The following is a 27,021-nucleotide window of genomic DNA, read 5'->3' as shown; positions in this document are numbered from 1 at the left end:
AAGGAAGAAAGGGGAAGATATATCCAACTGAATGCAGAGTTCCAGAGAATAGCAAGGAGAGACAAGAAGGCCTTTTTAAATGAACAATGCAAATAAATCGAGGAAAACAATAGAATGGGAAAGACTAGAGATCTTTTCAAGAGAATCGGAGATCTCAAGGGAACATTTTGTGCAAAGACGGGGATGATAAAGGACAAAGAAGGCAGGGACCTAACAGAAGCAGATGAGATTAAGAAGAGGTGGAAAGAATACACAGAAGAACTATACAGGAAAGATCGGAATGTCCCTGATAGCCATGAGAGTGCGGTCACTGAACTTGAGCTGGACATCCTAGAGAGTGAAGTCAAGAGGGCCTTAGGAAGCATTAGTAACAACAAAGCTAGCGGAGATGACAGTATTCCAGCTGAGCTATTTAAAATCCTAAAAGATGATGCTGTTAAAGTGCTGCACTCAATATGCCAACAAATGTGGAGCACTCAACAGTGGCCACAAGACTGGAAAAGGTCAGTTTACATTCCAATTCCAAAGAAGGGCAATGCCAAAGAGTGTTCAAACTACTGCACAATTGCGCTCATTTCACACGCCAGCAAGGTTATGCTCAAAATCCTACAAGCTAGGCTTCAGCAGTATGTGAACGGAGAACTACCGGAAGTACAAGCGGGGTTTCGAAGAGGCAGAGGAAACAGAGATCAAATCGCCAACATTCGCTGGATCATGGAGAAAGAAAGAAAATTCCAGAAAAACGTCTATTTCTGCTTCATTGACTATGCTAAAGCCTTTGATTGTGTGGATCACAACAAACTGTGGCAAATTCTGAAAGAGATGGGAGTACCAGACCACCTTACCTGTCTCCTGAGAAACCTGTACGAGGGTCAAGAAGCAACAGTAAGAACCGGACGTGGAACAACCAACTGGTTCAAAACTGGGAAAGGAGTACGACAAGGCTGTATGTTGTCGCCCTGCTTATTTAACTTATATGCAGAGTACATCATGAGAAACGCCGGGTTGGATGAATCACAGGTCGGAATTAAGATTGCTGAGAGAATTATCAACAACCTCAGATATGCAGATGATATCACCCTAATGGCAGAAAGCGAAGAAGATCTAAAGAGCCTCTTGTTGAGGGTGAAAGTGGAGAGTGCAAAAGCTGGTTTGAAACTCAACATTTAAAAAAACGAAGATCATGGCATCTGGCCCCATCACTTCCTGGCATATAGAAGGGGATGAAATGGAAGCAGTGACAGATTTTATTTTCTTGGGCTCCAAGATCACCACAGGCGGTGACTGTAGCCATGACATTAAAAGATGCTTGCTCCTTAGGAGGAAAGCTATGGCAAACCTAGACAGCACAGTAAGAAGCAGAGACATCACCTTGCCGACAAAAGTTCGTATAATCAAAGCTATGGTTTTCCCAGGAGTAACATATGGCTGTGAGAGCTGGACTATAAGGAAGGCTGAGTGCTGAAGAATCAATGCTTTTGAACTGTGGTGCTGGAGAAGACTCTTATGAGTCCCCTGGACTGCAAACAGATCAAATCAGTCAATCCTAAAGGAAATCAACTCTGAGTGCTCATTGGAAGGACAGATACTGAAGCTGAAGCTCAAATATTTTGGCCACCAAATGCGAAGAGAAAACTCTCTGGAAAAGGCCCTGATGCTGGGAAAGATTGAAGGCAAAAGGAGAAGGGGACGGCAGAGGATGAGATGGCTAGATAGCATCACCGATGCAATGAATAAGGACTTGAGCACGCTCTGGGAGAGAGCGCAGGACAGGAAGGCCTGGTGTGCTATGGTCCATGGGGTCATGAAGAGTCAGACACAACTGAACGACTGAACAACAACATGTGCAGAGCACTTCTCCCTCTCCACCAAGTACAGCCTGGAGGACGCTAGGTTGGAGAAGGGCTCGTTTGACTGCAACTCCCATTGGCCATTACTGCATAGCCAGTGGTGATGGACAATGGGAGTTGCAGTTCAGCCATACCTGGAGGGCCACACCTTCCCCATCCCTGATTTAGGGAGTCAGTGCCTTTTAGGAAGTGGAGATGGCACTTGCTGCTTCGAGATGAGCACTTCTGCAAAGGATGCATGGGAAAATGGTGCCCAGAGTGTAAAGCCTTTATTTGCTGCGCTAATAGCCTCGCCATTTTTCAAATACAAGCAATGTGGATCAGGAATGTATAATATGTTGGGGGGCAGGGAGGCAATGGGTGTCAGGCTTGAACTAATTCCCCTTGGACAAATGGATGCCTTAACGTATAAGCCCAGCCCAGCACCGAGAGATTTAAATAAACCACCTGAGCTGCCAAAAATAATATTCTCCAGCTCTTAGCCAGAATTGCTGAATTGCTGTTTATTACTATCCTGCCAAATAATCTAGCTCAGACTGCTAGAGTGGCCGCTGAACATGTGGACACTTAGTGGAGGGGCTAAGGCAGCCTTGATTGCCCCCTCCCAGATGCGTTGGACTGCAACTCCCATAATTCCCAGCCAGCATGCTGGCTGGGAATTATGGGAGTTGCAGTCCAACGCATCTGGGGGGCAGCAGGATAGGGGAGGCTGGGCTCAGGTGTTGAGTTGCGGGTATCTGTGAGAAGAGTTCGAAGTTTACGTCCGGCAGGAACGTTTCAGCTTGACCTTTCAACAAACCAGTATAACCATACGCGGGAAGTGTTATATGAAATGCTCACAATGTATACACTGTATCAGGTAAGTCTCATTAAGTTCAGCGGGGCTATCCCAGCTCGGTGGATAGGGACTGCAGCCTTAATTAGGAATCCCTACCCCCACCCCATATCAAAGCAGCATTATCCAGCGCATGAAAGAGCTCGACAGCAGCAAACTGTACAGCAGAACTAGGAATTTCAGGCGAATCCATGGTTTGGCCTACTTCCAGTGGGGGCTGGTGGCTCCAATTTCTGCGGGGCTACAAATCCATGTTGGGTTTCCGTCAGATCCATGCAGAACTCTAAAAGAGCTCTCCAAGGTGCTGGATCCTGTCCCCAAAATAGGTTCAGCACCTTGGAGAGCTCCTTTAGGGTTCTGGCTGGTTCTGACTGAAACCTAGAGTAGATTCACAGCCTGACGGAAATCGGAGCTAGCCCCCACTGGCTATTCCCTCAACAGACACAGCACAAGTTCCTGCAATTTCTTCAAGGGCATTCGAATTAGTCGTAGATTTATTTTTATCCTCAAAAGGACCGACTCTGGTGGGACTTGAACCCACAACCTTTGGATCGCTTGATTACGCTAGAAGTCAAATGCGTTATCCATTCCGCTACAAAGCCATACATTGTTATTTCTCTGGCTCTTGAAATAGCCGTTAACCTGTTACCTTAGAGGTAGCATAAAAAAAATCAAATGGTTCGTGGGAAGAGATGCTTTTGGCTTGAAATGGCCGCTACATCTGGGGCGCAGTACTAGAAGAAAAGGGGCTCGAATAATCTATGGGACTTTTAGAACGGGGGCAATTTGAAGAAAACCTCACTCTACCAGAAGTGGGGTTCGAACCCACGCAGACTTACGTCTATTGGATCTTAAGTCCAACGCCTTAACCACTCGGCCATTCTGGTGTCTGCGTGGCACTTTTTTCAGTGCTTAGTTGTCTCCCTGCAAGGTTCTCCATCCAGCCAATTGATTGGTACTCGCTCAAGCGCCAGCTCCCAGCTCCCCGCGCCAGCTGCGAGGCAGAGTTGCCCTTTGCCTGAAAAGCCCGCCGAGGTACCTCCTCCGCCCACCCCTTTCTGGTGATTCGCTGTACTGCGAACCAGGAGACGGGATTCGGCTCCAGACTCCACTCTTGGAGGGAGGGGGCGTTCGCACTGCTTAGCGAGGCGGGGGGCTCGACGTGAATCCGTCCCCTCCGCGTGCTTGAATGGCCTGACCTTCTCCCTTCCTCTAGAAAAGGCAATGCGCTTGCCGCGGCCTCGATGAGCGAAGGAACTTTCTGCTGCTTTGACTCGAGGCCTTTAAGTGTTCGACGCGACCTCTCCGTGTTCCCTTGTGGTTTTTTCTGCCCTCCGGGCCGCGAGACCGGGGGGGGGGGGGAGGCCGGCGAAGAGCTCCCTCGCCCTCCCTCCCCGCTCAGAGAGAGGATCAAACGCAACCCCGGGGGAAAAAAACTCTTCCCCCGCAGAGCCTTGTATCTCCAGTATAGCCTTACTGCAAATCGATGCTGGAGGAGAAGGCTGTCGATGGCTACTAGTCCCGATGGCTATGTGCTACCTCCAGTATCGGAGGCAGTATGCTATTCTGGAGGAAACTATAATACGCTCCATCTATTGAGTTCACGCTCAAATGCCTCCATATATCTATTCTGGTCACTAGCATCAACTGCTCCTTATTAGGTAGTTTCCTTTAGATAGTCACTCTCCAGCTCCAAGGTAGGAATCACTAGAGGGGATTACAACTTAAAAATCCACATTTGGGAAGTACCTTTGTTAGGACCCACCAAAATGCCACAAAACAGCGTGCAAGCTTCTGAGTTCTCCAGAACTGGTCATCAGTTTGGGTGTCACAAAAAGCAGTGGATCATGGCAGGGAGGGGGGCGGGGAGGATAAATAATTAGGCAAGATACTGTGGTCAAGAGGGCTGCATTTTTGACCCAGTATCAAGATGCTGCACTTCTCCCATGTGCTGATGATGGGCGGGAGGAGGGACTCAGCTGTTTCCCCAGTAAAAAAAACCCATTGATATAAATATATATGTAGCCTAGCTACATATTAAACCAGGTGAGCGGCAGGCCGAATATTCACACGCTTTTAACGTGAATAGCTCAAAGTTACTATTTATTCCTGCCCTGCCGAATAATCTAATCCTCAATCCAATCTGCTAGAGTGAATATATTACGCTTTCAATATTGACCTCTGTTCCTATCTTCACGACCTGCTGAGAAGGCTTTGGGCTAGAGATCCAAAAAGTACTGGATCTGCGCTGGTTTGAGCCCCACTCCTAAGAGGAGCCTTTCAGCCTACCCTTTCAACAAACCTGATCAGCCAGAGCCAAGAAGGGACTTGCACTGGAGGAGAGGGTGTATAAATTCTGTTTGGAAGAACTAGTCCTTGGAAGAACGAGTTGCTATCATTACTAGCTGTAACACTGTTAGTACCTTAGAAAACTGATACTGAAAACACTGATAGTACCTTAGAATATTGAACGAGGAGGATGGAAATGTCAAGTTAACCAGGATCCACTCACACCATCAAAGCGGTGTGAGATCGGGAACTTCCCATGCAACGTGGGGCGGGGTGGCGGGGAGAATGAAGAGAGAAGAGGCAGTTCCACAGTCTCATTTGCTCGCCACTACTCGCAAAATCTGAGAAACATCCAGCCAAGCAAACAGGATTTGGTGTATTTCAGCAGGAAATATACCTGCTGCAATTCCCTCAAGGGGCACTGGAATCCGTTCTAGATTTATTCTCGTCTACAAAAGATTTGACTCTGGTGGGACTCGAACCCACAACCTTTGAATTACTCCACTACACTAGAAGTCCAATGCGCTCTCCATTGCGCCACAGAGCCACGTCCCTGTTGCTCTTGAAATGGCACTTACTTTAACGGTAGGATAAACATCCGAGCTGTTTACCGGGAATCGAAAAAGAATTGTGTGTGTCTCGGAACTGCAGCTACATCTAGGGTGGAGTACTAGAAGGAAAGGGGTTCAAATAATCCATGGCACTTTTAGAACGATATTAATTGGAAAGAAAACTGCCCCTACTAGAAGTGGGGTTCGAACCCACGCACACATACGTCTATCGGATCTTAAGCCCAACGCCTTAACCACTCGGCCATTCTGGTGTCTGGCATTATTCTTTAAAAAGAGAAAAAAACACCCGTTCGAATGAGTTGGAATTCAGTATTCTCCCTGCAAGATTCCTCAGCTGGCCGATCAGTTAGTGCAAAATCAAACGCCGGCTGCTCTCCCCCCATGCCAGCCGCCAGTCGGGCCTGCGCTTTGCCTTAAGAGCACTCCGAGGGGGGGACTGGACCCCTGACTCCGCCTCCTGAATGTGCGCGGCGGGGAGGTGTGCGCGCTGCTTAGTGCGGGGTTTGCGCGGGCAATGAATTAATCCAGCCCCTCCGTGTGCTCGACTGCCCCGGCCGTTCAGCCCTCCCCGCCCGCGCTCCCCTTTCTCCTGGAAACCGGAAAGCGCTTTCCGGGGACACGGTTTCCCCGTGCTTCCTCGCGGTCTCTTCCGCCCTCCCAGGCCGCGAGATCGGGGAGTCCGGGAGGGAGAAAGACGCGCGCCCGGGAAGGACCCGATCCCCCGCAGCGCTCCAGTGCCAGGCTCCAGACACCCTTCCTTCCCACGGAGCCCCCGCGCGCTCTCTTGCAAGCCGGACAACGTTTACATCCCGGTTCCTTCCGCTTCGCTCCTCCTCGTATCCGTCGTTCCTGCAACGGAGTTTGCGAGCATCGCGAATTGACTTTTGGGATTCACTGCTTATGTCCCGAAAAGGTGCTCGAGCCTGGGTAGAAACTCTGCTCCTTCATCCTGAGTGGGAAAGGGGGCTTGCTGGTGAGGGACAAGCACTCTGCACATGCTCGAAAGCTCTTGCATACATTCTGGGAGGCAGCTGGGCTATTAAACGCTGAGAGGCGAAGCCTGGCGCCAATTTAGCCCTGGCTAAATGGCGTCTGAGCGCGCAATCCTACGCACGCTTACACAGAAAAAAGCCCCACAACTCCCAGCATTCCCCAGCCAGCATTTTTTCTTCCCTTCTTTCTTCTCGTCGTTTCTCTTCAATAGCCTCCGGCTGGAAGCGCCGGCAGTCCGTGTCTTCAAAGAGAGCTGGCCTGTTGCGTTCACGTTGCTGAGAGAGCTTTTAAAGCAGCCTCCCTGGTGCCCTCAACTCCCAGCATTCCTGACCACTAGCCATGCTGGCTGGGGCTGATGCGGCTGGGGCTGAGATCCAAAATATCTGGAGGGCGCCTGGTTGGGGAAGGCTGTAGAACAAAGGGAACGCTGGGAATCTGTACACGCACCAATGACACTTCTTTCCACTTGAGCACAACCGACTTGTAGATCTGCAGTGCAAAACGAGATGCTTGTCACTATTACATTTTTGTTATTGTTTATTCGTTCACTCACTTCCGACTCTTCGTGACGGCCGTCGCCACCCCCAGCTCTATCAGCATCTTCTCCAGGGTATCCTGTCTTCTCATTATGTGGCCAAACTATTACATACCAAAGGCATAAAATACTCTCTTAGGGTAGGCTGTTGTTGCTGCCCTTCCCTACCAGTATGAGAGGGGAGGTGGGGATTAGCAACCCTTTGCTAAAGAACAGTGTAGTCTCGGCCCCACCCCGCTTAAGGCTTCTGAGCCTGCGTAAAAGCCAGTGGAGGCTGGTGGCTCCTATTTCAGTGGGGCTATAAATCAGCTCTGGGGTTCAGACAGAACCAGTTAGAACTCTTACAGAGCTATCCAAGGTGCTGAACCTATTTTGGGACTAGGGTTCAGCACCTTGGATAGCTTCCTTAGAGGTCTGACCGGTTCTGACTTAAACCCAGAGCGATTTCACTACCCCATGACATCAGAGTCACCAGCCTCCACTGGTAAAAGCCTTCGTTTCAATTAAACTGAGTTTCGCAGGCGTGACGGTGATATTCCTGCATATTCAACGGTGCGATCGTCACGTAATGCCTAGTGGTTGTGTAATGGAACATATAGAAAGGCAGAGAAAGAACAACCCCAGAAAAAAAAAAAACTCGTGTAAAGGAGCCGATCTTAATCTCGCGAAGAATCCGGAAGAATAAGCCCCGGTAAAGGTGAGGGATAAAAGCCTCATGTAGAAATGCCCTGGAAGTTGCTCCAAACTCCTGAAAGAGCTCTGGTGGGGCAATGGAACTCGCAACAGGCCGTGGGATTGAATCCCACCAGGACTGGTGCATTTTAGAGCGACGAAGAGGAGGGGATTTCTCTGTTGGCCCTGAGAATTATGGTTTTGGCTAACTGACGACAAATAACCTTGCTAACATTGGGTAAAACCCAACATGAGTCCTACTTCGAGTACACCCGCTGAAATGAATGGGATTTCAGTTAGTCATGACTAACTGAAATCCCATTCGTTTCAATGGGTCTGCTCTAAGTAGCACTCACGTTGGGTTTTACCGACTGTCACCAGCAATAAGAAAAGCTTGCCTGAAAACTCAGGTGTGTCCGCAGAGGAACGCAACCATGGCAATTCTGTCTGAATGCTTTCATGTCGTTGACACGTAAATAGCTGAGTTTTGTCTTCCTTTTTTCTCATTACAGACGGATGCGTGTTTTCGCCCCCCCCCCCCCCCCAATAGGGTAGCACTTGACCTCCGTCGCATTGCTAACCGGAATATCAAGTGCCACTCTGAAGTGTGGCCACGAGATGGCAGCACGACGAGATGCGTCGGAGACTAATTACAAAGGGAACATTTAGAGCAGGTAAGTATAGGAGTCTCTCGCTCTCTCAAGATCTTGGATTAGTCCCAGGTAAATAAATGTGTATAGGATTACTGTCTAAGTTGCACTGAACGCAATGGGGTTATTTCTGAGCAGAGAGGTCTAGGATTGCGCTGTTAGTGGTTTTCTTCCAGGATCTTCTAAATGTGAAAATTGAAACTTAATTGGGTTAGTTGAGTTTCAATTATGTATTCTTTATCCTTTCTTCCAAGAAGCTGAAGCCAGTAGACATATTGGCAAATGGCAACTCATTTTATGTTCACAAGCAGTCTGGGAGGTAGGTTAGGTAGGGGGTAATGTCCCCACAAGGCCATCTCATAAGCTTCATTCATGGCTTATAAGGAGGCATTCCACGTAGCCAATACTAAAATATAGTTAGTGGGGGCCTCCAGCTGAGGCTTTTATTGTGCAATGGCCTTGTTCATTCACAGAATTTCACATAGGGTCCAGCCAACATCATCTTCCGCTTGTAACCCACTACTTTGTCCATCTTTTTTTCCCCCACAGAAAACCTGTTAAGAAGGGAAAGACAGAGTAGCAGCATAGGGTCTTTTGATTCCTAGCATTAGGAGCCTTCTGCCTAGGAGCACCTAGGAATCTTGGCACCCTGGACAAAATCATGCATATGACTCCAAACTCTTGCGCTGGGTTCTTCAGCTTCCTGACTCTCACACTCACATCTCTACCCTATACTAGCCCATGTTGGTTCCAAAGATGGAAAATTCAAAGACTGCCCCTTCCCTTTGGCCAAAAACGACACAAAAACAAAAAAACCCAAATCAGCCGCCCTGCCTCAGAATACTTAATTCTGTAAGGGATGTTTTTTCCAGCCTTTAATGTTGCCCCCCAAATCGACCGCCTGAAGCAATCACCACACTTTAGTGTAATTCTTACGAGGCTTGTAAAACTGTCTTTGGGTTGTAGCATTTTACGCTGCAGGAATGCAGAAGGGCTTGTATCACTGAATTGCTCCACTACATAAAAATAAAATGTTCTGTCCATAAAAACCCAGAGTGTGGGAGAAAGCTAGGCTAGAACCTTTCTTCCAGAAACAGCTAGCTTTCTAGAGGGAGAGAAAGTACTCCCCCCTGCAAGTCTGAAGTAATACAGTCCCCCCCCCCACTCACCACCTCAGAGAGAATTAGGCCTCTTCCTAATAATAGGTCTGTTTCAGTCCCTACTACATACCTCTCAATGCCTCAAGCTGCCAATCTTCTGTTGGTGTTGCTCCAATGCTCAAATTTGGACTAAATTGTGGGCATAATGATTCTAGGCTCCCTCACTGACACTTTGACCACTGCTCCCTTGCAAAGTGTTGCCCATGAGCAGGGTTGGCCCAAGACATTTTGCTGTCGAAGCCAAAACAACAAATTGTTCTCCAGTGCTGGCCCTTGGGCAAGACACCCTCAGTGGGCCCCCTTCCATAGCGAGTCTATCTTCTCACTGCCATTGTCATCAGCTGTGATTGCTCCTCATCCTCTTTCTCCTCATGGCTACCACTTGCTTACTGGACAGAAGGAGAGCCAGTGAGCAAGTCGGCAGTGGCATCTGCTTCTCCCTGTTCTCAACATCACTGTTGTCTGGGCTAGAGTGAAAGGTGGGCGAAACAGCAGGTTGCAAGAGTGAAGAGGAGGCACAAGTCTAGGGGGCTGTTATCAGTGGGTCCGTGCTGGGCCCTTAGCAGGTGCCCAACCATGCCATTTCTTGACACTAGCCCTGTTGTGCTCTCCCATCCCCACCTCCCTCAAAATGCATAGAACCCAACGCTCATCAAGTTATTTTGGCAATGCTGTTTGTCTGAGGCAGACAATCCTAGAAGTGCCTCTTCCCTTCCCTGGCAGTAAAAATACAACATTCATTTGCTGCCCTTTCATAACACCCTAAATCAGCTTTCTTACTCTGCATAATGGTAGAGCTGGCCCTGATGCTGCATGTAGGGCATCTAGGTCTGAAGTCATTAATACTTCAAGGCATAAATGTTTGAAAGTAGATAATTTCAGGGGTTTTGTATTTCTTTTTGGTTCTTCCTTTCTAACAATGCCACATATAGTTCCAAAATGAACATTCCTGTGGAAAAGTGGTAATGAAAGCTCCTTGGGCGTGTTGCCTCTAGCCAGACTGGCTGTTCTATATTTAAACCTTACTTTGCTCCTGACTCATGGACTGTATCATTCTCTTTAGCCAGAAGATTCATGGAGAATTTACAGCACAACCTTATGCATATACAGTTGCAATCAAAATTATTCAACCCCCATTGCAAATCAGGTTGATTGTCAAAATTTACAGACTTTCAGCTGTTTGCAATGAACAAATCAAACAAAAGCAATTGAAATAGCTCAACACGAGGAATGCCTCAAGTGGTTTCCCCAAATTCAGCTGAAAATGCAACTTCTAATGACTTCTCCAGTCTCAAAAGTATTCAACCCCTTCATGGCATCTTTAGTACTTAGTAGAGCACCCTTTTGCTGTTATGACCTGCTGTAAACGTGATGCATAGCCAGACACCAGCTTCTGGCAGCATTCCTGAGGAGTCTTAGCCCATTCCTTATGAGCAATGGCCTCCAGTTCAGTAATGTTCTTGGGTTTGCTTGCTGCAACCGCCTTCTTGAAATCCCACCAGAGATTTTCTATGGGGTGCAAGTCAGGTGACTGTGATGACCACTGTAGAATCTTCCAGGACATCTTCTGCAACCAAGCCTTGGTGGAATTTGAGGTATGCTTGGGATCATTGTCCTGTTGGAAGGTCCACTGACACCCAAGCTTCAGCTTCTTCACAGACGGCATGATGTTTTCTCCTGGGATTTCCTGATACTTCAATGACTCCATCTTGCCTTCCACATGCTGCAGGTTTGCAGTGCCAGAGGATGCAAAGCAGCCCCAGAGCATCACTGAGCCATCACCATGCTTAACTGTAAGCAGAGCGTTCTTTTCAGCGTATGCTTCATTCTTCTTCTTCCAGACATACCGCTGATCCATCGGGCCGAAAAGTTCCAGTTTTGTTTCATCGCTCCACAGAACAGAATCCCAAAACTTCTGTGGCTTATTTATATGATTTTGAGCATATCGGAGCTGACATTTCTTGTGCTTTGGGGTCAGTAGTGGTGTATGTCTTGGAGTTCTGGCATGGAAACCTTCTGCGTTTAGTACGCGCCTTACCGTGCTCACTGAAACCTCAGTGCCTGTTGCCACCAAGTCTTGCTGCGGGTCTTTTGCAGTCACTCGAGGATTTTTCTCAGCCTGCCTTCTCAGAAATCTGGTTGCAGCCGTTGATAGCTTCCTTTTTCTGTCCTGTCCAGGTAGTGCAACCACTGTTCATTTACCTATGAACTCGCGAACTATGCTTCCAACAGTGTCTCTAGGAACAGTCAGTGCCTTCACTATCTTTTTGTATCCTGTTCCTTGTTTGTGAAGGGCGATGATCTCTTCTCTTAACTTTCTGGACCATTCTTTGGACATAGCCATATTTCTAACATGCAGTCAACTGTGACACTCAACAAACCCCGAGCCGGTTCAGGCATTTCATGCATTCCAGCTCAAGCACACCTGGTGCAGCTAATGAAGCCTTTGATTAGTTGCATCAGGTATGCTTGAGACAACACCTGTTTTGCATATTTGTGCTGTTGTGAGGGATTCTATTCAGGGGGTTGAATACTTTTGAGACTGGAGAAGTCATTAGAAGTTGCATTTTCAGTTGAATTTGGGGAAACCACTTGAGGCATTCCTGTGTTGAGCTATTTCAATTGCTTTTGTTTGATTTGTTCATTGCAAACAGCTGAAAGTCTGTAAATTTTGACAATCAACCTGATTTGCAATGGGGGTTGAATAATTTTGATTGCAACTGTATACTCAGAAGTAGGCCTCACTGAGTTCAGTGGGGCTTATGCCTTGGTAAGTGCATACAGGATTGCAGTATAAATCCTATACACATTTAGCTGAGCATGTTCCATCCAATGTAATGGCTCTTATTTCTAAGTAGACCTGTATAGGATTGCACTGTTATTCTGCTTTATATTTAGCAGCTTATATTTGCTAGCAAAGGTTAAGTGAGCCTTCTGAAAGTAAAATCCAAGGTGTATTACGGTAAGTAACTTTACCTTTGCCCCTCTCCATATATGTGCTTTTATGTTAATTTTTATATCTTAAAACAAGCATACTACAAGTCTGTCTTCAACCACTGTACTTTGGCTGTTTGGGAAGCAGCTTTCGTTATTGTTGCAGAATATTCTTCCATATAGCATATCAGCTACTAGCTATATTTATCATCAGGCAGTGACATCACTGCCCAGGCTTTGACTGGATCAAGTGGAACCATTCCAAAAATTCCAGTTGAACTGGGACAGCTAAGCGTTTGGACATACAAATTAAATTGAGCAGAGAGCAGTAAACTGAGCAAAAAGAGATAATTATAATTTCACCAACTTTTCTAAGTGGAACCAACCACAGCAGTGAAAAAGTTGGTAAGTTTTGAACTGGACAGAACTATGTAGCAGGCCAAAGGAAGAGTCGTATAGAAAGTTAGGGACAGCTTTTTTCACTTTCCAGAAATATGTCATAACCTGCATTTACCAAAATTACTGATGAACAAACCTATCTGTTCAAGTTGAAATTGGTTCAATAATTATGGATTTCTTTAGTGAGTAATCTGATAAAGAAGTGGCCAGTTTTCCTGAGAGAACATAAGAGCCATGCTGAATCAAACCAAAGCCTATCTAGTCCAGCATTCTGTTCCCACAGTGGCAAACCAGATTCCTGGAGGGAAGCCCAGAAGCAGAACATAACAATAGTACCCTCCCACTCATATTCCCCAGCATACTGCCTCTGATCCTGGAGGTAATATACAGCCATCATGATGAGTAGAGAGCTCTTTTCTGGTTTGCAATGTTTTCATATGTGCTTTGATGGTGCTGCACACACTCCCCTATGTAATATTTCCCACAATTTCCAGCACCAGTCATGTCAGAAAATGGTTTGGAAATTCAATGCTCCCCAAACAAAAATACCCGAGTACAAGAGGATGTTTTAGATCTGGACAGGGGACAACCACCATATAAAAGAATTGCAAGAAACCATCAAGAGAGTTGACCCCAATACAGAAGATAGTCACCTTATTTAAAAAAGAAGAAAATCTGTTAGTCAAGTTATTTTTACAAGTCAGTCAGTGTTTCAGTGGGAGTAAAGGGTTTTAAGCAGCTTTCCCCAACCTGGTGCCCTCCAGAGGGGTTGGACTACAGCTGGCTGAAGAATTATGAGAGTTGTGGTCCAACCCACCATGGTTTTAACATTTGAAGAACAGCTGTGGTTCTGCTGCAGAGCAGCTGGTCTGGCACACCTGATCTGCGAAACACCCAGCGCAAGTGCACAGACATTCAGTTTTACATTATGAGCTGAAGAAAAACTTTAAAGGGAGATACTGTTAATACTGCTGAGCATTACAACTTGGAAAGATTTGCAGACTGAGTCAGGCACTTTTGACCTTCAGCCTCACCATTACCAAAATCCTTTCCTATACATCGCAGTTACAAGTACAGGGATCCTGATGTTTTATTGCAACTGGTCACTCTGAACAGATTTCACTACAACCTCAATAGGCTTCATTGTCTTACAGCATTTTAAATACAATTAATATGGTATAAATTCTTTTGTCACATCACGTTTCTCTTGTCTTTTCAGTTTCTATTCTCCAAGTCTGTCCTTCAGGATCCTTTCTCTCTCTCTTAGCAACGCTGTCCACAGCCTCATATAGAGTAAGCTGAATATGGGTAGTATCCAAAGGGGTGTTTACGCCCCCATCAGTTCTTTTGTACCCCTCCAGTTCTGTTGTGCAAGTGGCCTCCACGCCTTGCGCAACAGAAATTTAGCACTTCCGGAGGGAAACCTGAAACAGGCGGAAATGCTAGTTTCTGTAAGGGGGGCGGGTTGGCGGAGCTCGCATGAACGCAACAGAACTGGCAGGGCTTGCCACACAAGGAACAGAAGTGGTGGTGGGACCTGTGTGTGGACAGGCAGACTAGATACTACCCTATATTTCCAGATTACAACAAGGCACCATTCGTAAGCACGTACTAATCAGAACACTTTGTGCTCATAAACGTAAGCAGGACAGTTGGTACTGCAGTTTCAAAATACTTTATTACTCTTTTCAAACAGAAGTGCATGAAAATGAGGCACTCAGTTTCATGAACCTCCTAACATCTTTTGGGGGGGCAACTACACTACACTACAAGGTAGTCCCACTGCAGCGTGAGTCATAGTAGATATACAGTTCCCCATGCCGTGGGGCAGTTGTGCCTCCAGCCTTCTGACCTAGGCGCTCAGCAGCAACCAATGCTCCAGAAAGAAGCAGGAGTGTGAGGCCTGATGCGTAAGCCATAGCCTGACCCAAGACACTCTCATCCATGAATGCCACAACCACCGGCTGCCTGCTCCACCTGTTGGCCACCCATGCCCTGAAACTTTCATTTGTCTGAAGGTGAAGTTCTAGCAGGTGGTGCTACTGATGGAAAGACCCAGAGGAAAGAAGTTGCAGCATAAGACTCTGAGGCATGGTTGTGAGTTGCTGAGGAACATGAGTGAAAACTCGAACCCCAGGAAATGTTGCAATCCAGCAGTGCTTGGCACACCTCTACATGGGAGAAGGCACCACTGTGTAACTGTTAAAGAAATAGGAGTGGGCTCTGCCAATCTTACACATGAAGATGCTGCAGAAGTCAGGCACAAGGAAGTATGGCCAGAGGGTATCATCCAGCCATTCCTATCGTAGGCTGGGAAGACAAATGCTTTAAGTTGCTTTCAAGGTGTGCACAGTTAAAATAGGCTACTGTACTCTTATGAACAGCTCTCCAGTCTAACAGCTGGGTCCCAGCCTACAGGAACATAAATGGTAAGCAGGCACAGCATTTTGTCAAGAGGTTAACATGGACGCATACCACTGGGGCCAAAGGAATTTTGGTTGGGCTCAACATCTAGCAGAAAGTAGTCACTGTCTAATTTCAGCAAGCAAACAAGGGGTTTCTTCCTGCCACAAGGACAGAGCATTCCTATGGTGAACCACGTGAATTGCACAAAGAGCCCTGCCAGACTCCAAGGCCAAATCAGAAGTCAGCCTGTTTCAGGCCCACAACAGGGTCGACCAAGGTACCAACGCAAGAGGAGACCCAAGGCGCAGAGATGGGTGTGCTCACGTGATCTTTGACCCCAAGTACCAGTACAAACCAACACAGCAGGGAAAGGAAATAAAGGCAGAGGTCATACGGGGTACATCGTCTTTTACGTACAGCCCAACTAGAGAAGCCGAGGAGAAACCACGTGGCTCAGCCATGATAGTGAAGTGACAGATGCATGCAAAACACTCTTGGATATTTCAGGTTTTATTATTTAATTTAGTTTTCTTGGAAAAAAGACAATAAGGCAAAAAAAAACACCCCAAAAATAGAATTGCAGGGATATTCTCTCTCTCTCTCTCTCTCTCTCTCTCTTTTAAAGCCTGCCATTATCCTATACAAGGATGTGCCTCCACCAGCTGTGAAAAACAGGCTTCAAACAGGGACCAAGCAGCAAATAGTGTAGAGACCCCACCCAAAGCCCCCCTTCTTTCCTATTGAGTAGCACTGTCCTTTGCTGCTGGGAAGGGCAGGGCCCACAGCCTCATCTCTCCCAGCCAGCAAGACGTCTCACCAGCATGCAGCACTCGTCGCCTCTTACCCCTTCAATGTCTAAAGTTCGGAAGTCAAGGAACAAAACAAAATAAAAAAGGAGAGAAAACACAGAAGGAAGGCACCTCTTTGTGTGATTCTTAGCCAAGGGCAGGGGCTGCCTCATGGTCCGCTCCCAGCCACAACCGTAGGCCTAGCTTGGGCAGCCGCTGTGCCCTTGTCCACTTCGACACAGTGGCAGCACCCTTTCGACCTTAGGAGCCAGCTTTGGCAGCTGTGGTCAGAGCTGTCCGAGGCCGGTGTGGGAATTCCCACAGCCTCCTTATTTCACAATGGAAGCAACGGACATCTGGCTTGCGCCCGAGCCTTAAGACTGATGTCGTCGAGCTCTGGCTCAGCATCAGGTAAACCAGTTTTTGTGGGGGTGTTTTAAAGGCAAGAGGAGCCATGGTTTAGTGTCATGCTTTCTGCCGAGCCCCTCCCTGGATCCGGGGGTGGTGGAGGGAGCTGGCAGGGGTGAGAGTTACAAAATCGGGTCTGCAGGATACGGGGAATTGCGGGGGAAAAAATCAGAACAAAAATTAGATCTCTCTCTACATATATATAATATACATATAAACAGGTGTGCATTAAGCCAGAGGTTGCCTTAAGCCAGGGGCTTTAGGAAGAGGGGGACTCTGTCCTGTATTGTCGCTTCCCACCCAAGCGCACATGGGGAAGGTGGTGGAGCCTGGTGTGAAGGTTGCATCTGAGAAGGGAGGACAGTAAGTTTAATTTCTGACCACCAGATGAACAGCTGGCGGGACCCCAAAAGGAAGGTTCCATTGAGAGTGACTCACTGCCCCCCCCCCATACAATTAGTTGCTTTGCTCCCTGGGTGAACGAAGAGACATGAGGGCTCCTGAAAATAATTGGTTCCCCCACCCCAATGTTTAAGAAACCTCAGTTGTAGTTTGCATGCTGCACAGGGTTTGGGAAGAAGGAACAAGAGAGCAATCCCTATGGGAAAAATAAGGGGGAGGTCCCTGTACCTTCCCCAACCATCCCCTTGGTGCATACATTCATGATCTCAGCTACATGCCACTTGCCTTTCCCTATCTGAAAGTAGAAAGGGGGTGGGGGCGATCAATACAGCACAGTGTTGTTCCCCTCTTCCTCCCCAAAACGTGTAGGGTTGTGAGCAGAGCAATACTCTTGTAGTGGGGGAAAGGGAGGATGGAGTCCTCTACTCCTACGTGTCCCCAGCCATCCAGGAATCCAGACACCAACTTCAGCTTCAACCAGCTAAGGCAACCCAGCCAATCACCACTGCTGGATTCTGCTTTGGGTGATTGATTCAAAACAAGTGATTGGTTAAGACAGACAGATTCGGTGAGGAAAGCACTAGGCAGGAAGTCACATGATCAGCTGCTCCCCTCCATCCTTCTTCCACTACCCTTTTCTTTCCCTCGTCCTCGTAGAAGTCCTGCTGCTTCCAGCTCAGAAGATATCAGGGCACATGCTCCAGTCCTGTTTCTCTTTGCTCTCCCAGTAGCCTCCCCTGTACACATGGGCCACCTCCTTAGTGTCGGGATCCTTCTTCCGCTCAAACCACAACGCCTTGTAGGGATCATAAAGAGTTCCTGCAAGGAGGAGGCAGAAGAGGAGAGAGGCGGGTATGAATATTCAGTCCCGCCCCTGGCGTATGACTGGTATTACTCCTGGGAATGTACTGCCTAATTGTCCCTCCTTGGGCGAGCCCATAGCTTAGTAGAAGAGCACATGCTTTGCATGCAGAACAGCACAGGTTCAAGCTTTGACATTTCCAGTCTGAAAGGAAATCAGGTAGCAGAGCTAGGAAAGGCCTCTGGCCAATATGCTGACAAAGCATAGCCAGTCAGAAGCGGACGACACTAGACTAGATGAGCCGCTGGTCTGACTGAGTAGGAGGATGTGGCTTCCTACGCTCTTGTTGCATTTTAAAACCCAGTACAGGGGTGACTGGGACAACTCTTACCATCCTCTGTTGCCTTCACAGCCTCAGCTTCACGTTTTTTGCGGGAGATGCGCTGCTTCTCCTCCAGCCGTTGCTTCTCTGCATTGGCTTCATCCCAGCGCCCGTTCTCCATGAGTCGCTGGTCAGGCCGAAGTCTGCTGTCTGTTGGAGCAGTGCCACTTTCTGGAGCATTGAGTGTCAGAGCCAGCTCTGAGAAATAGTACATGTTCTCAGCGTTCTTCCTGCACCCCGGGAGGAGAAAGAGGAGTCAGATGGCAGCACAGCTCCCACCTGCACCCCAGCCCACGTTCCACTGTAGGAAGGTAGCGTAACCTTGCTCTTAGGGCTGCAGGAAGGAGATTCATCCATGCTCTAAAGCCTCTGGACCATCCAGCCCTTCAAAGGGACAGAACACTTGTACCCAGGGCCGTGTTTATCCCGTGACTGCACCATGCAAGCACTGAAGTCTGCCTCTTGAGAGTCTGTTCCCATTTGACATGGAAGTGTCTAGCTAGGCTTGAATGTGTGGGCAATGCCTACCTAGTGAATAAGACAGAAAGTGCAAGAGAAGGAAGGTAGGATCGGAGTTCGGTTTCCAGGGGCTGGGAAGCATGGCTTCAGTGCCCTGCATTCTTTGGCCCATCCCATGACTAGCAGAATTAACACTTTCCCCCCACCAGGCACACACTCCACAATTTATCTCAATTCACGTTTTGCTGGGACAGTACAACAGAAAACCCCAATTATATTGACTACAGTGGTGTGATGTCATCATCATCATCATCACCGCCACCACCATCATCCATTACCACAATACATTTTCCCTCCCCTCAACAAAAGCCAGTTCAGCCAACCCTCGCGTTGACTAATCTCAGTCTCCAGTCAAAGGAGAGCATGGCTGTGCACCAGCAACCCACTTGGGAAGGCCAAGCTACCTCCCTTACTCACGGGAGCGGGTTCCTCTTCCAGAGCATGACCCTGCTGTCCTCGCCTTCGTGCGCTCTCTGCCGGCTGTCACCACCATTCTCCATGCTAGGAATCACCTTGAAACAGTCTATCTTCTCATCCCAGGTGCCCAGCAACAAAAAATGCACTTTGCCTGAGGGATCTAACACCTCTCCAGTGACCTGTTGTTGGAAGAAGTTTGGGAGGGGCATTGGACACAGCTCTCTTGTTACTGCACCAGACCCAGACTTTGCTAGGGAAGTCTTGTTACTTTCCAGCAAAGATATGCACAAATCCACAGAAGAGAGGATGAGTGGGTTAGCCTTTTCCTAGGCTAACACAGAAGCTGAAAAGCCCTCCTCGCTGCTCTGGTAAGAGATTGCTCTCCACTGTGCTGTGCAACCCGCACATCCCAGCAGCTGTAACCCATGGCAGAGAACATTCTCCAGAGGTGCTGGCCAGGCCACTGCTGCAAATGTGGCCCTTCACCTCTGCAGAAGGGCCCTCTTGCTCCTAAGCAGACTCTTCCTCTCTTGTCATCAATGGGCCTTCAGTGTCCATTCTGCCCCACCCCAGAACGATCAAGGCACATCGTCTCTTACCTTTCTGGCCACATCTCTCGAGAAGTAGCTATATGGAACAAACTTGAGAATGCACTTCTCATTGGTCTTGTGGTTCAGAATCTCAATCTCGCCAGACTGGAAGGCAGAAAAGTGAAGGGCAGCATCAAAGCAGGCTCAACACCATTTATGCAGCATGCTAAAACTGTTCTGTGACTGATGAGTAGGTCAGCAAAAGCAGCAAATTGATTGAGATCTGGAAAATGGATCGCTGAGGTCTTGGCTTCCAGCACCACCCCTCTAAGCGCCCGCCCGCGCGCACACACACACACACACCCTTTGTCTGCAATACCATCTCACAGAGTTCCCACACACATACACACTTTTGACTCACCTGGTCTATCCATAATTTGCCCACTATGATGTTATGTACTGTAGTGGTGACCTTTTTCCATGTGTAGTGATTGCCAGTTGCATGGAAGATACAGTGGATGGTACCTGGAAATAGGAAGATGGTGCTTAGGACGATTCCCTATAGCTGAAGAGTCCTTGTTGGGTTTTGGTGTGAAATACACCAAGTCCAGCGGACTGCAGTATCTGACTTTGACATGGAAGATCTGGGTTTTAATCCTTGTTCAGCTATGGATTGACTGAGTTTCCCATGGCTGCCCATTACAATAGTTCTCGACACATGCCCATTTTATGAGCACCTAAAGCAGGCGTGTCAAACCTCTTTCAGTCCGAGGGCCAAATGCCATTTTGGAGAAGTTCTTAGGGGCTGCATTCCAGTGGTAGGTGGGGCTGAAGGCAAAAGGAGTAAATCAAAGGCAAAGGGGGTCACAGGGTCAGAAATACAAAAAATAGCTGCATACTGGAGCGTAAAGTTCTTACTGCCAGTGACAAAGTCTTAGGAGAGGCATTTCAATCTTTTAGAATGGAGAAAAAACTGCACAAATCCAGTAAGCCACTAAACAATTTGTGATCGGGGAAAGAGGTGTAGCTACCTAGGGAACCCCAGAGGGCTGGATTGGGACCCAGGTGGGCTAGATCTGGCCCTTGGGCCTGAGGTTCTGCATTCCTGATCTAAAGTATGATTGTGTTCTAAATATCTCCAAGAGGTACAGCAAGGAAAATTCACTAATGAATGTGGAACAGGACAAACGCTCATTGCAGGGGGCTCACTATCTTCCCAGACAGCCTAACTCCAGCTAGGAAAAGGCTGGAAATCCCAGATTCTGTACAAGATGAGGAGTACAGATGGAAGTCAGCCATGTCCTCCTAGCCACCATAGTGGCATTTTGTGGCAAAGACTCACCAAGAGGCATGATGGAGAGGTATTTCCCACGGAACTTGCTGGTGATTTTAATCTCCTGACGAAGGGTCCAACCATGCTTGGAATCGGCGTGATGGGCAGCAGCTGGTGGATGGTGGCTCACCTAGGGAACACAACAGAGATAAGCTAAAGAAAAGGGGCATATTCAGACCCTGCAACTGACTCCCCAGGGATCTGCAGCAAGAGGAAGAGTGACAGCACAGATCCCAAAGCCATTTCGACTAGGACCCTAATCACACTTGCTTGGAAACAAGTTCCACAGATATCAATGGAACTTCATATGCTAAAGATAGGGAAAATTCCAGGAGAGCAATCCTGGAATCAAGTATTCCTGCTTAGGATCAGAAAAAGAATGTGCCCTGCTCTTCACCTGCTCACAGATGGAACGGTACCCATTCTCTTCTAGCCGGTCTAGCTCAAAGGTTTCCCCTAAGAGGGGGTTGAATGGCTTGCTAGTGCGGAAGACGGTGGTGGAGTAAGACGATACAGTAAAGGCAGCCACATAGCAGAGTTGCTCCAGAGAGCTCTCACACTTGGCTGCCCGGTCCAACAAGTCATGATATTCCAGGTCCTCTGTGAGGCGCTGCAGCATAGATAAGGGCTCATTGAAGTTAACCTGGAGGCAGAAGAGGCAGGTTACAGGCAGAAGATCACTGCAAGAACCAAGTATGCAATGCAGGGCTAGACATAACGAGCATGCTGCAAGTTGCCCCCCCCCCCCTCGTAACACAGAGCTTGTTGGCAACATGGAGCCACTCCATCTTGTCCCTTGGGACAAAAGGGCAGTTGGCTTCCCAGCCTTCCCTCTCCCTGGGCCATTTTATGTATGTATGTATGTATGTATGTATGTATTTATTCATTTATTACATTTCTATCCCGCCTTTTTTCCTCCTTAACGAACCCAAGGCGGCATACATAGTCGTCCTTCTCCTCCATTTTATCCTAACAACAACCCTGTGAGGTAGGTTGGGCTGAGAGTCTGTGGCTGGCCCAAAGTCACCCAATGAGCTTCCATGGCTGAGTGGGGACTAGAACCTGGATCTCCCGACTCCCAGTCCAACACTCTAGCCGCTACACCACCCTGGCTCTCGGGGAACAGCAAGCTCCAGATCCCGCTACCCAAAGCAGACCAAGGAGACTCACTGGCATAGGGATCTTGGAGAGTTCCTTGCCAATGCAGTTCTTCATGATGCTCCACAAGTTCAGGCTGTAATTTGGTTTGTGGGGAATTCGAGTTCTCTTTTCCTTCTTGCTTTCCTCCAACTGATGTTTATTCTTTGGGAGAAACAGAAGACTAGTCAAAGCCAGGTGGGGAGGACATTAGCTGGTCTGCAAACCCTGCACATTTTCCTAAGGATTTCTACTTTACTTTACCCAGCACTTATAGTTAACTATTCTACTCTCAAATATCCTCGTCTGAGTACTAAGAGGAGGTCAGCTATGCCCACAATCACTGTACTCAGTACAGCAAGTCTGGCACTCTCAAATAGGCAAAAATAGGGAATACAAGACTGATCCTATGGCCAACATCACAGCTATTCTTCCTAGCCTTCAATAAGGTATGCCTCAGGGTATGTCGAAGTCCTGCAGGCTTACATGAGAAGCAGCAGCAACCTAGACCAGGGGCCAGAACATCAGGTCTGCAGGTCAAATCCGGCCCGCCCGGAGTCCTAGTCCCCCTACCCCCTTGCCATGCCAAAAGGCTGAAATGCCTCTCCTAAGGCTCAGTTACTGGCATTAAGAGCTTTAAGCTAGAACAGGCTGGCATTTTGGCCCAGCCCATTTTGCCTTTGGCCACACCCACCAATGGAATGCAACCACCAAGAGCTTCTCCAAAATGGAATTTGGCCCTTGCGCTGAAAGAAGTTCAGCATCCCTAATCTAGACCTTCAGCCCCTTTGTCAAAACACTCTACTCTTGATCACTCTCTGCATCCCATCCTCTAGTCAGAGATGCCTAATTTAGTAAGCAGGACCTTGTATGGCAAGTTCTTGGTCCACCCTAGAAGCCTGCAAAGGACACACATGTTCTAGTTATCTTCCTCTGAAGAGTCCCAATAGCATCTAGTGAAAAGGTTCCTTTCCTTCTCCCTCCCCTCAAGCCCAAGACACAAACTACCTGCTCATCGAGACTGATGTCACTGCTAGCACCACTGATGTTACTCCCTGTTCGTCTAAGGGAATAAAAGAGATACACCATGAGAAATGGGGAACCAGGAGGCTCCGGTCAATGTGTTCTCCTAACCAAAAAAATATCATTCAGATAGCAATGCTACAAAAAACTGACAGAGCACGATTATGGCATCTGGCTCGTCACAGCTGGAAATCACCAGGGACAATGCCAAACACTGACGATTTATGGTCCTTGTAGAGAAAAAGGGTCATAGAGCTTGGTTTTTTTAAAGTTAAAAGGCAAAATATAAATACCTGAATGTGCCAGAGAGCCAAGTCAGGGTGAAGCACAGGAAGCTGCTTTATATTAAGTCAGACCATTTGTCCGCCTAGCTTAGTAAGGTCTGCACTGACAGTCAGCAGCTCTCCAGGGTTTCAGGCAGGATTCTTTCCTCACCCTACCTGGAGATGCCAAGGATTGGACCTGGGACCTTTTGCACGCAAAGCACCTGCTCTACCACTGACCTACAGCCCCTGTGATGTGGTGATTTCCCAGAACTCCTGCTCTGCTTTCCCCAGCGGTACCCAACTCCATTATTTATGCATTGCTTTCTAACAAATATATTCTCAGAGCAACAAATAAAAAAACAAAATAACAAAATAAATCAAATTATTAAAACAAAGAAAATATATAAAATTAAAGACTAAATCAACAAATAAAAAGAACACAAGCAACTATACTCATATCAACCCCTACAACAAATATGAGGGCCATTACAGAGGGCTAAAACACCCACAAATATAAACAGAGTCTAAATGTTTTAACAGAACTTCAGTCACGTCAACTGAATTAAAACATTACAAACATTAAGACAGTAAAACTTTTAAAAGCCTTTTCCTGCCACCCAAAAGGTATCAGTGTGGGTGCCAGGCAAGCCTCTTGGGGGAGGGCATTCCATAACTTGGGGGCCACAACAGAGAAAGCCCTATCTCATGTAGCTTCTGCCCAAGGTTCCAATTGAGGGAACATTCAGAGAAGGGTCTTTGTAAGCATGGAAGGAGGCGATCCTTTAGGCACTGAAATATCAAGCTGTGCAGGGCTTCATAAGTCAAAACCAGCACTTTGATATTGGACCTGGAAATGGATCAGAAGCCAATGAAGTGAAAAAAGAACTGGTGTAGTATGTTCATAACACCTGATCCCAGTCACCAATCTTGCTGCCATATTCTATACTAACTGAAGTTTCTGGACTGTGTTCAAAGGCAGCCCCATGTACAATGCACTGCAGTAATCCAAATGGGAGGGTGCCAGAGCATGGATAACTGAAGCAAGGTTATCCACATCCAGACTGATCATTACTGGGATAAGAACTTGATCTTTTGTGGAGGGTGGGGGGAGCGCCAGTCCATCCAGAACAGGCTGAACACCACTTGTCTGGACTGAAGGACGACATATTAGCAGTGCCTCTTTCTTGTCTGGATTGAGATTCAGTCTGTTAGTCCTCATCCAGTCCACTGCTGCAGCCTAGCACTGATCTAGCTCACCACTTCACCTGGATTAGATGAAAAGGAGAAACAGAGCTGCATGTCATAAGCATGTTGATGACAACATGCCCCAAATCTCTGGATTACTTCACCTGGCGTCAACACCCTGATGTTGAACAGTATGTGGGATAAGATGGAACCCTGCAGGTTGGGGCAACATAAATACTGCAAGGCTCAGCAGAACTCCCCAAGCACTGCCTTCTGGTAATGGCTATACAGATATGAGTAGAACCACTGCAATGCAATACTATCTGCACCTAAAGCACAAACAAGTCCAGGTCCCAATTCTCTCAAGGAGCTGCAGGTCAATGTAGAAAGCATTGGGCTAAATGGACCCATAACTTTGCTTAGGAAAAAGCAGCCTTGTATATTCAAGCCCCTACATCACATCTCCCTCTTTCCCTACACCCTCTCCATTCTCTCCCCATTTTCTCCAATCTGAAAGCCAGGGCAGCAAGATCACACACACATACACACACACACACACACGAAGAAGAGGGGGACACGCAACCTTGCTTCAGTGTGCTGGCTTTCATCCAGTGGATGCTAGTTACCCAGTTCTAATCCTTGGCGCAGACAATGGAAGCAGGAGGGTACCAAAGGCTGAGGGGGACACTGCCATGGGTTGAGCATCCACAGTGCCAAAGGCCAAGGGGTGCAGAGCTCTCCGTTAAAAAGGGGATCACTCACTTGTGGCCCATGCTTTCGGGCACGGTGATGATCTCAGGAGCATCAAAGAACTCATTGTCATCATCTTCATCACTCATATCTCCCTTTGATGGGCAACATCGATCTGTAAGAGGAATGTGTGTCGATGTCATCTTCCTTAGTTCTGATTATCTAGCACAAGCGTGGGGAATGTCTTTCAGGCTGAGGACCAAATTCCATTTTGGAGAAGCTCTCAGGGCCTGCATTCCAGTGGTGGGCGTAGCCAAAGGCAAAGGGGTGGAACTGAAGGCAAAGGGGGTGGGGCCAAAAATACCAGCATATTTTTGCTCAAAGCCAAACTTAGCCAGTAACTTAGCCCTAGGTGAGGCATTTCAACCCTTTAGAATGGGGAAAACTGCACAAAAGCCAGGAAATCATCACATGATTGGCGGCTGAGGGAAGAGGATGGGTCCACTGGTGGAATCCCAGAGGACGAGACTGAGATCCCCAGAGGGCCAAATTTAGTCCTCAGGCCTGAGGTTTCCCACCCCTTCCCTATTTCTTTGGGACTTCAGGGCTAGTGTCTTCAAGCAGGACTAAAAGGAGCACGAGAGTCGGAAGACCCCCCCCCCCTTTGCTGGAGCGTGGTTCATGGAAGAGATGGAGGCCAAAGCTCCTGGCTCCTACCTTTAGAGGAATCCATGCTGCCAGGTGCATTGGCTGGCAGGACTGTGGCTCCACGGAAAGCCCTCTCAAGGTGGTTGTGCTGCTTAGCCAGCTGTTCTAGTGTCTCCTCTAAGCGGATGCGCTGGTCTCGCTCATACTGAAGAGACTTCTGCCACTTCTTGCTGTGCGTCTGGGCTAGCATCAGGAAGTCTCGGCAAGCCTGTGGGGAACACCCAAGAGAGGTGGCATTAGCGAGCGCTTGCCCAAACGTCAGTCCTCTCCTCGCTAGGGCCAATGCTTCCAAGACATCTTGCTGCACTAATCAGTCACCAACCCCTGCCTTCATCGACTCCCCTCGCCCCAATGGGGCCACCTGGAGTAGGTCACTTCTCTCTGCTGCATAGCAGGGGTGGCCCAGGTCAAACTGCACCAGAGGGCCTCTTGCCATTTCCGCTCTTCAACTGATAAACCATGTCCTCTTATTGGTTAACAAGAACTGTAGGGGAATGTGTCCCTTGGAGTTCATCAGGGCAGTAATGGGACACCCAACAAGCAGGCAGCTCTGGTCTCCTAGCAACTTTGGAAATGCCACTGCAGGCACTCACTTGAACAAAGATGCTCAGAGACACATGGGCAAGGACCATCTGTCTACTAAAAACCTCACCAGGTATGCCATACCAAAGCAAGCCAAATGCTGCAAGGGCATCACCAGCAGATATATTTGTGCAAGTCACACAAATATTGAAAGTGTGACCATTTGACCTAAGCAATAACACTTGAACTCCACTGAGAATCAGGAACTGTTTAATGTTACTTCAACTTGATTAATCTGTCCTAAATGTAAAACAGAACAATAGTTACATAATAAAGGAAAGGCGAGGGTGGGGGAGAATACTGGCAAGCAGGACTTAGGGGCAGGAAAGTGAAGACTAAGGTCTGTAGAGAGGGACAAGCAAGTGTAAAGAAGTAGGCAAATCCTCCCACACCCTGCTCTAAATTCATAAACTTTAGCATAACTATTTCATCTGAGCATTTAGGGAAAAACTGCTATATAGTTTTACTTCCCCTACATCCAGAAGGCCAAGGGGAAGCACACTTTCCTTTAATAAAAGAAGAAAAATGGGAACATCTGTCAGTCTGAAAGGATG

The 27,021-nt window shown here is 47.8% G+C and overlaps 1 protein-coding gene and 4 non-coding genes across 5 annotated transcripts in view; all 5 read right to left on the bottom strand.

Annotated features, from left to right (window-relative positions):
- Window positions 1-3,201: 3,201 nt before the first annotated feature.
- TRNAR-UCU (transfer RNA arginine (anticodon UCU)) lies at window positions 3,202-3,287 on the bottom strand. Its single transcript is given in 2 exon segments — window positions 3,202-3,237; window positions 3,251-3,287. It is a non-coding gene; the product is annotated as a tRNA-Arg (tRNA).
- A 202-nt stretch (window positions 3,288-3,489) lies between these two features.
- Window positions 3,490-3,572, bottom strand: TRNAL-UAA (transfer RNA leucine (anticodon UAA)). Its single transcript has one exon. It is a non-coding gene; the product is annotated as a tRNA-Leu (tRNA).
- Window positions 3,573-5,435: 1,863 nt separating this feature from the next.
- TRNAR-UCU (transfer RNA arginine (anticodon UCU)) lies at window positions 5,436-5,521 on the bottom strand. Its single transcript is given in 2 exon segments — window positions 5,436-5,471; window positions 5,485-5,521. It is a non-coding gene; the product is annotated as a tRNA-Arg (tRNA).
- Window positions 5,522-5,714: 193 nt separating this feature from the next.
- On the bottom strand, window positions 5,715-5,797 carry TRNAL-UAA (transfer RNA leucine (anticodon UAA)). The gene has a single exon. It is a non-coding gene; the product is annotated as a tRNA-Leu (tRNA).
- Window positions 5,798-15,778: 9,981 nt separating this feature from the next.
- OSBP (oxysterol binding protein) overlaps window positions 15,779-27,021 on the bottom strand; it is a 30,151-nt gene continuing 18,908 nt past the window's right edge. Inside the window, exons 4-14 of the mRNA XM_084859777.1 lie at window positions 25,895-26,093; window positions 25,250-25,352; window positions 23,022-23,076; window positions 22,047-22,178; window positions 21,274-21,519; window positions 20,886-21,006; window positions 19,965-20,068; window positions 19,613-19,708; window positions 19,014-19,192; window positions 18,087-18,307; window positions 15,779-17,712 (exon numbers count right to left, since the gene is read on the bottom strand). Coding sequence (XP_084715903.1) covers window positions 17,570-17,712; window positions 18,087-18,307; window positions 19,014-19,192; window positions 19,613-19,708; window positions 19,965-20,068; window positions 20,886-21,006; window positions 21,274-21,519; window positions 22,047-22,178; window positions 23,022-23,076; window positions 25,250-25,352; window positions 25,895-26,093 — 1,599 coding nt within the window. The 3' untranslated portion in view covers window positions 15,779-17,569. The remainder of the gene's footprint in view (window positions 17,713-18,086; window positions 18,308-19,013; window positions 19,193-19,612; window positions 19,709-19,964; window positions 20,069-20,885; window positions 21,007-21,273; window positions 21,520-22,046; window positions 22,179-23,021; window positions 23,077-25,249; window positions 25,353-25,894; window positions 26,094-27,021) is intronic.

This window comes from Heloderma suspectum, chromosome 1 (assembly GCF_057233095.1).
Source record: "Heloderma suspectum isolate Gila_16-S chromosome 1, 16-S_ref, whole genome shotgun sequence".
Lineage (NCBI taxonomy): Eukaryota > Metazoa > Chordata > Lepidosauria > Squamata > Helodermatidae > Heloderma > Heloderma suspectum.
Note: the sequence above shows the minus strand (reverse complement) of the source record. Positions and strands in the feature narration are given on the sequence as shown.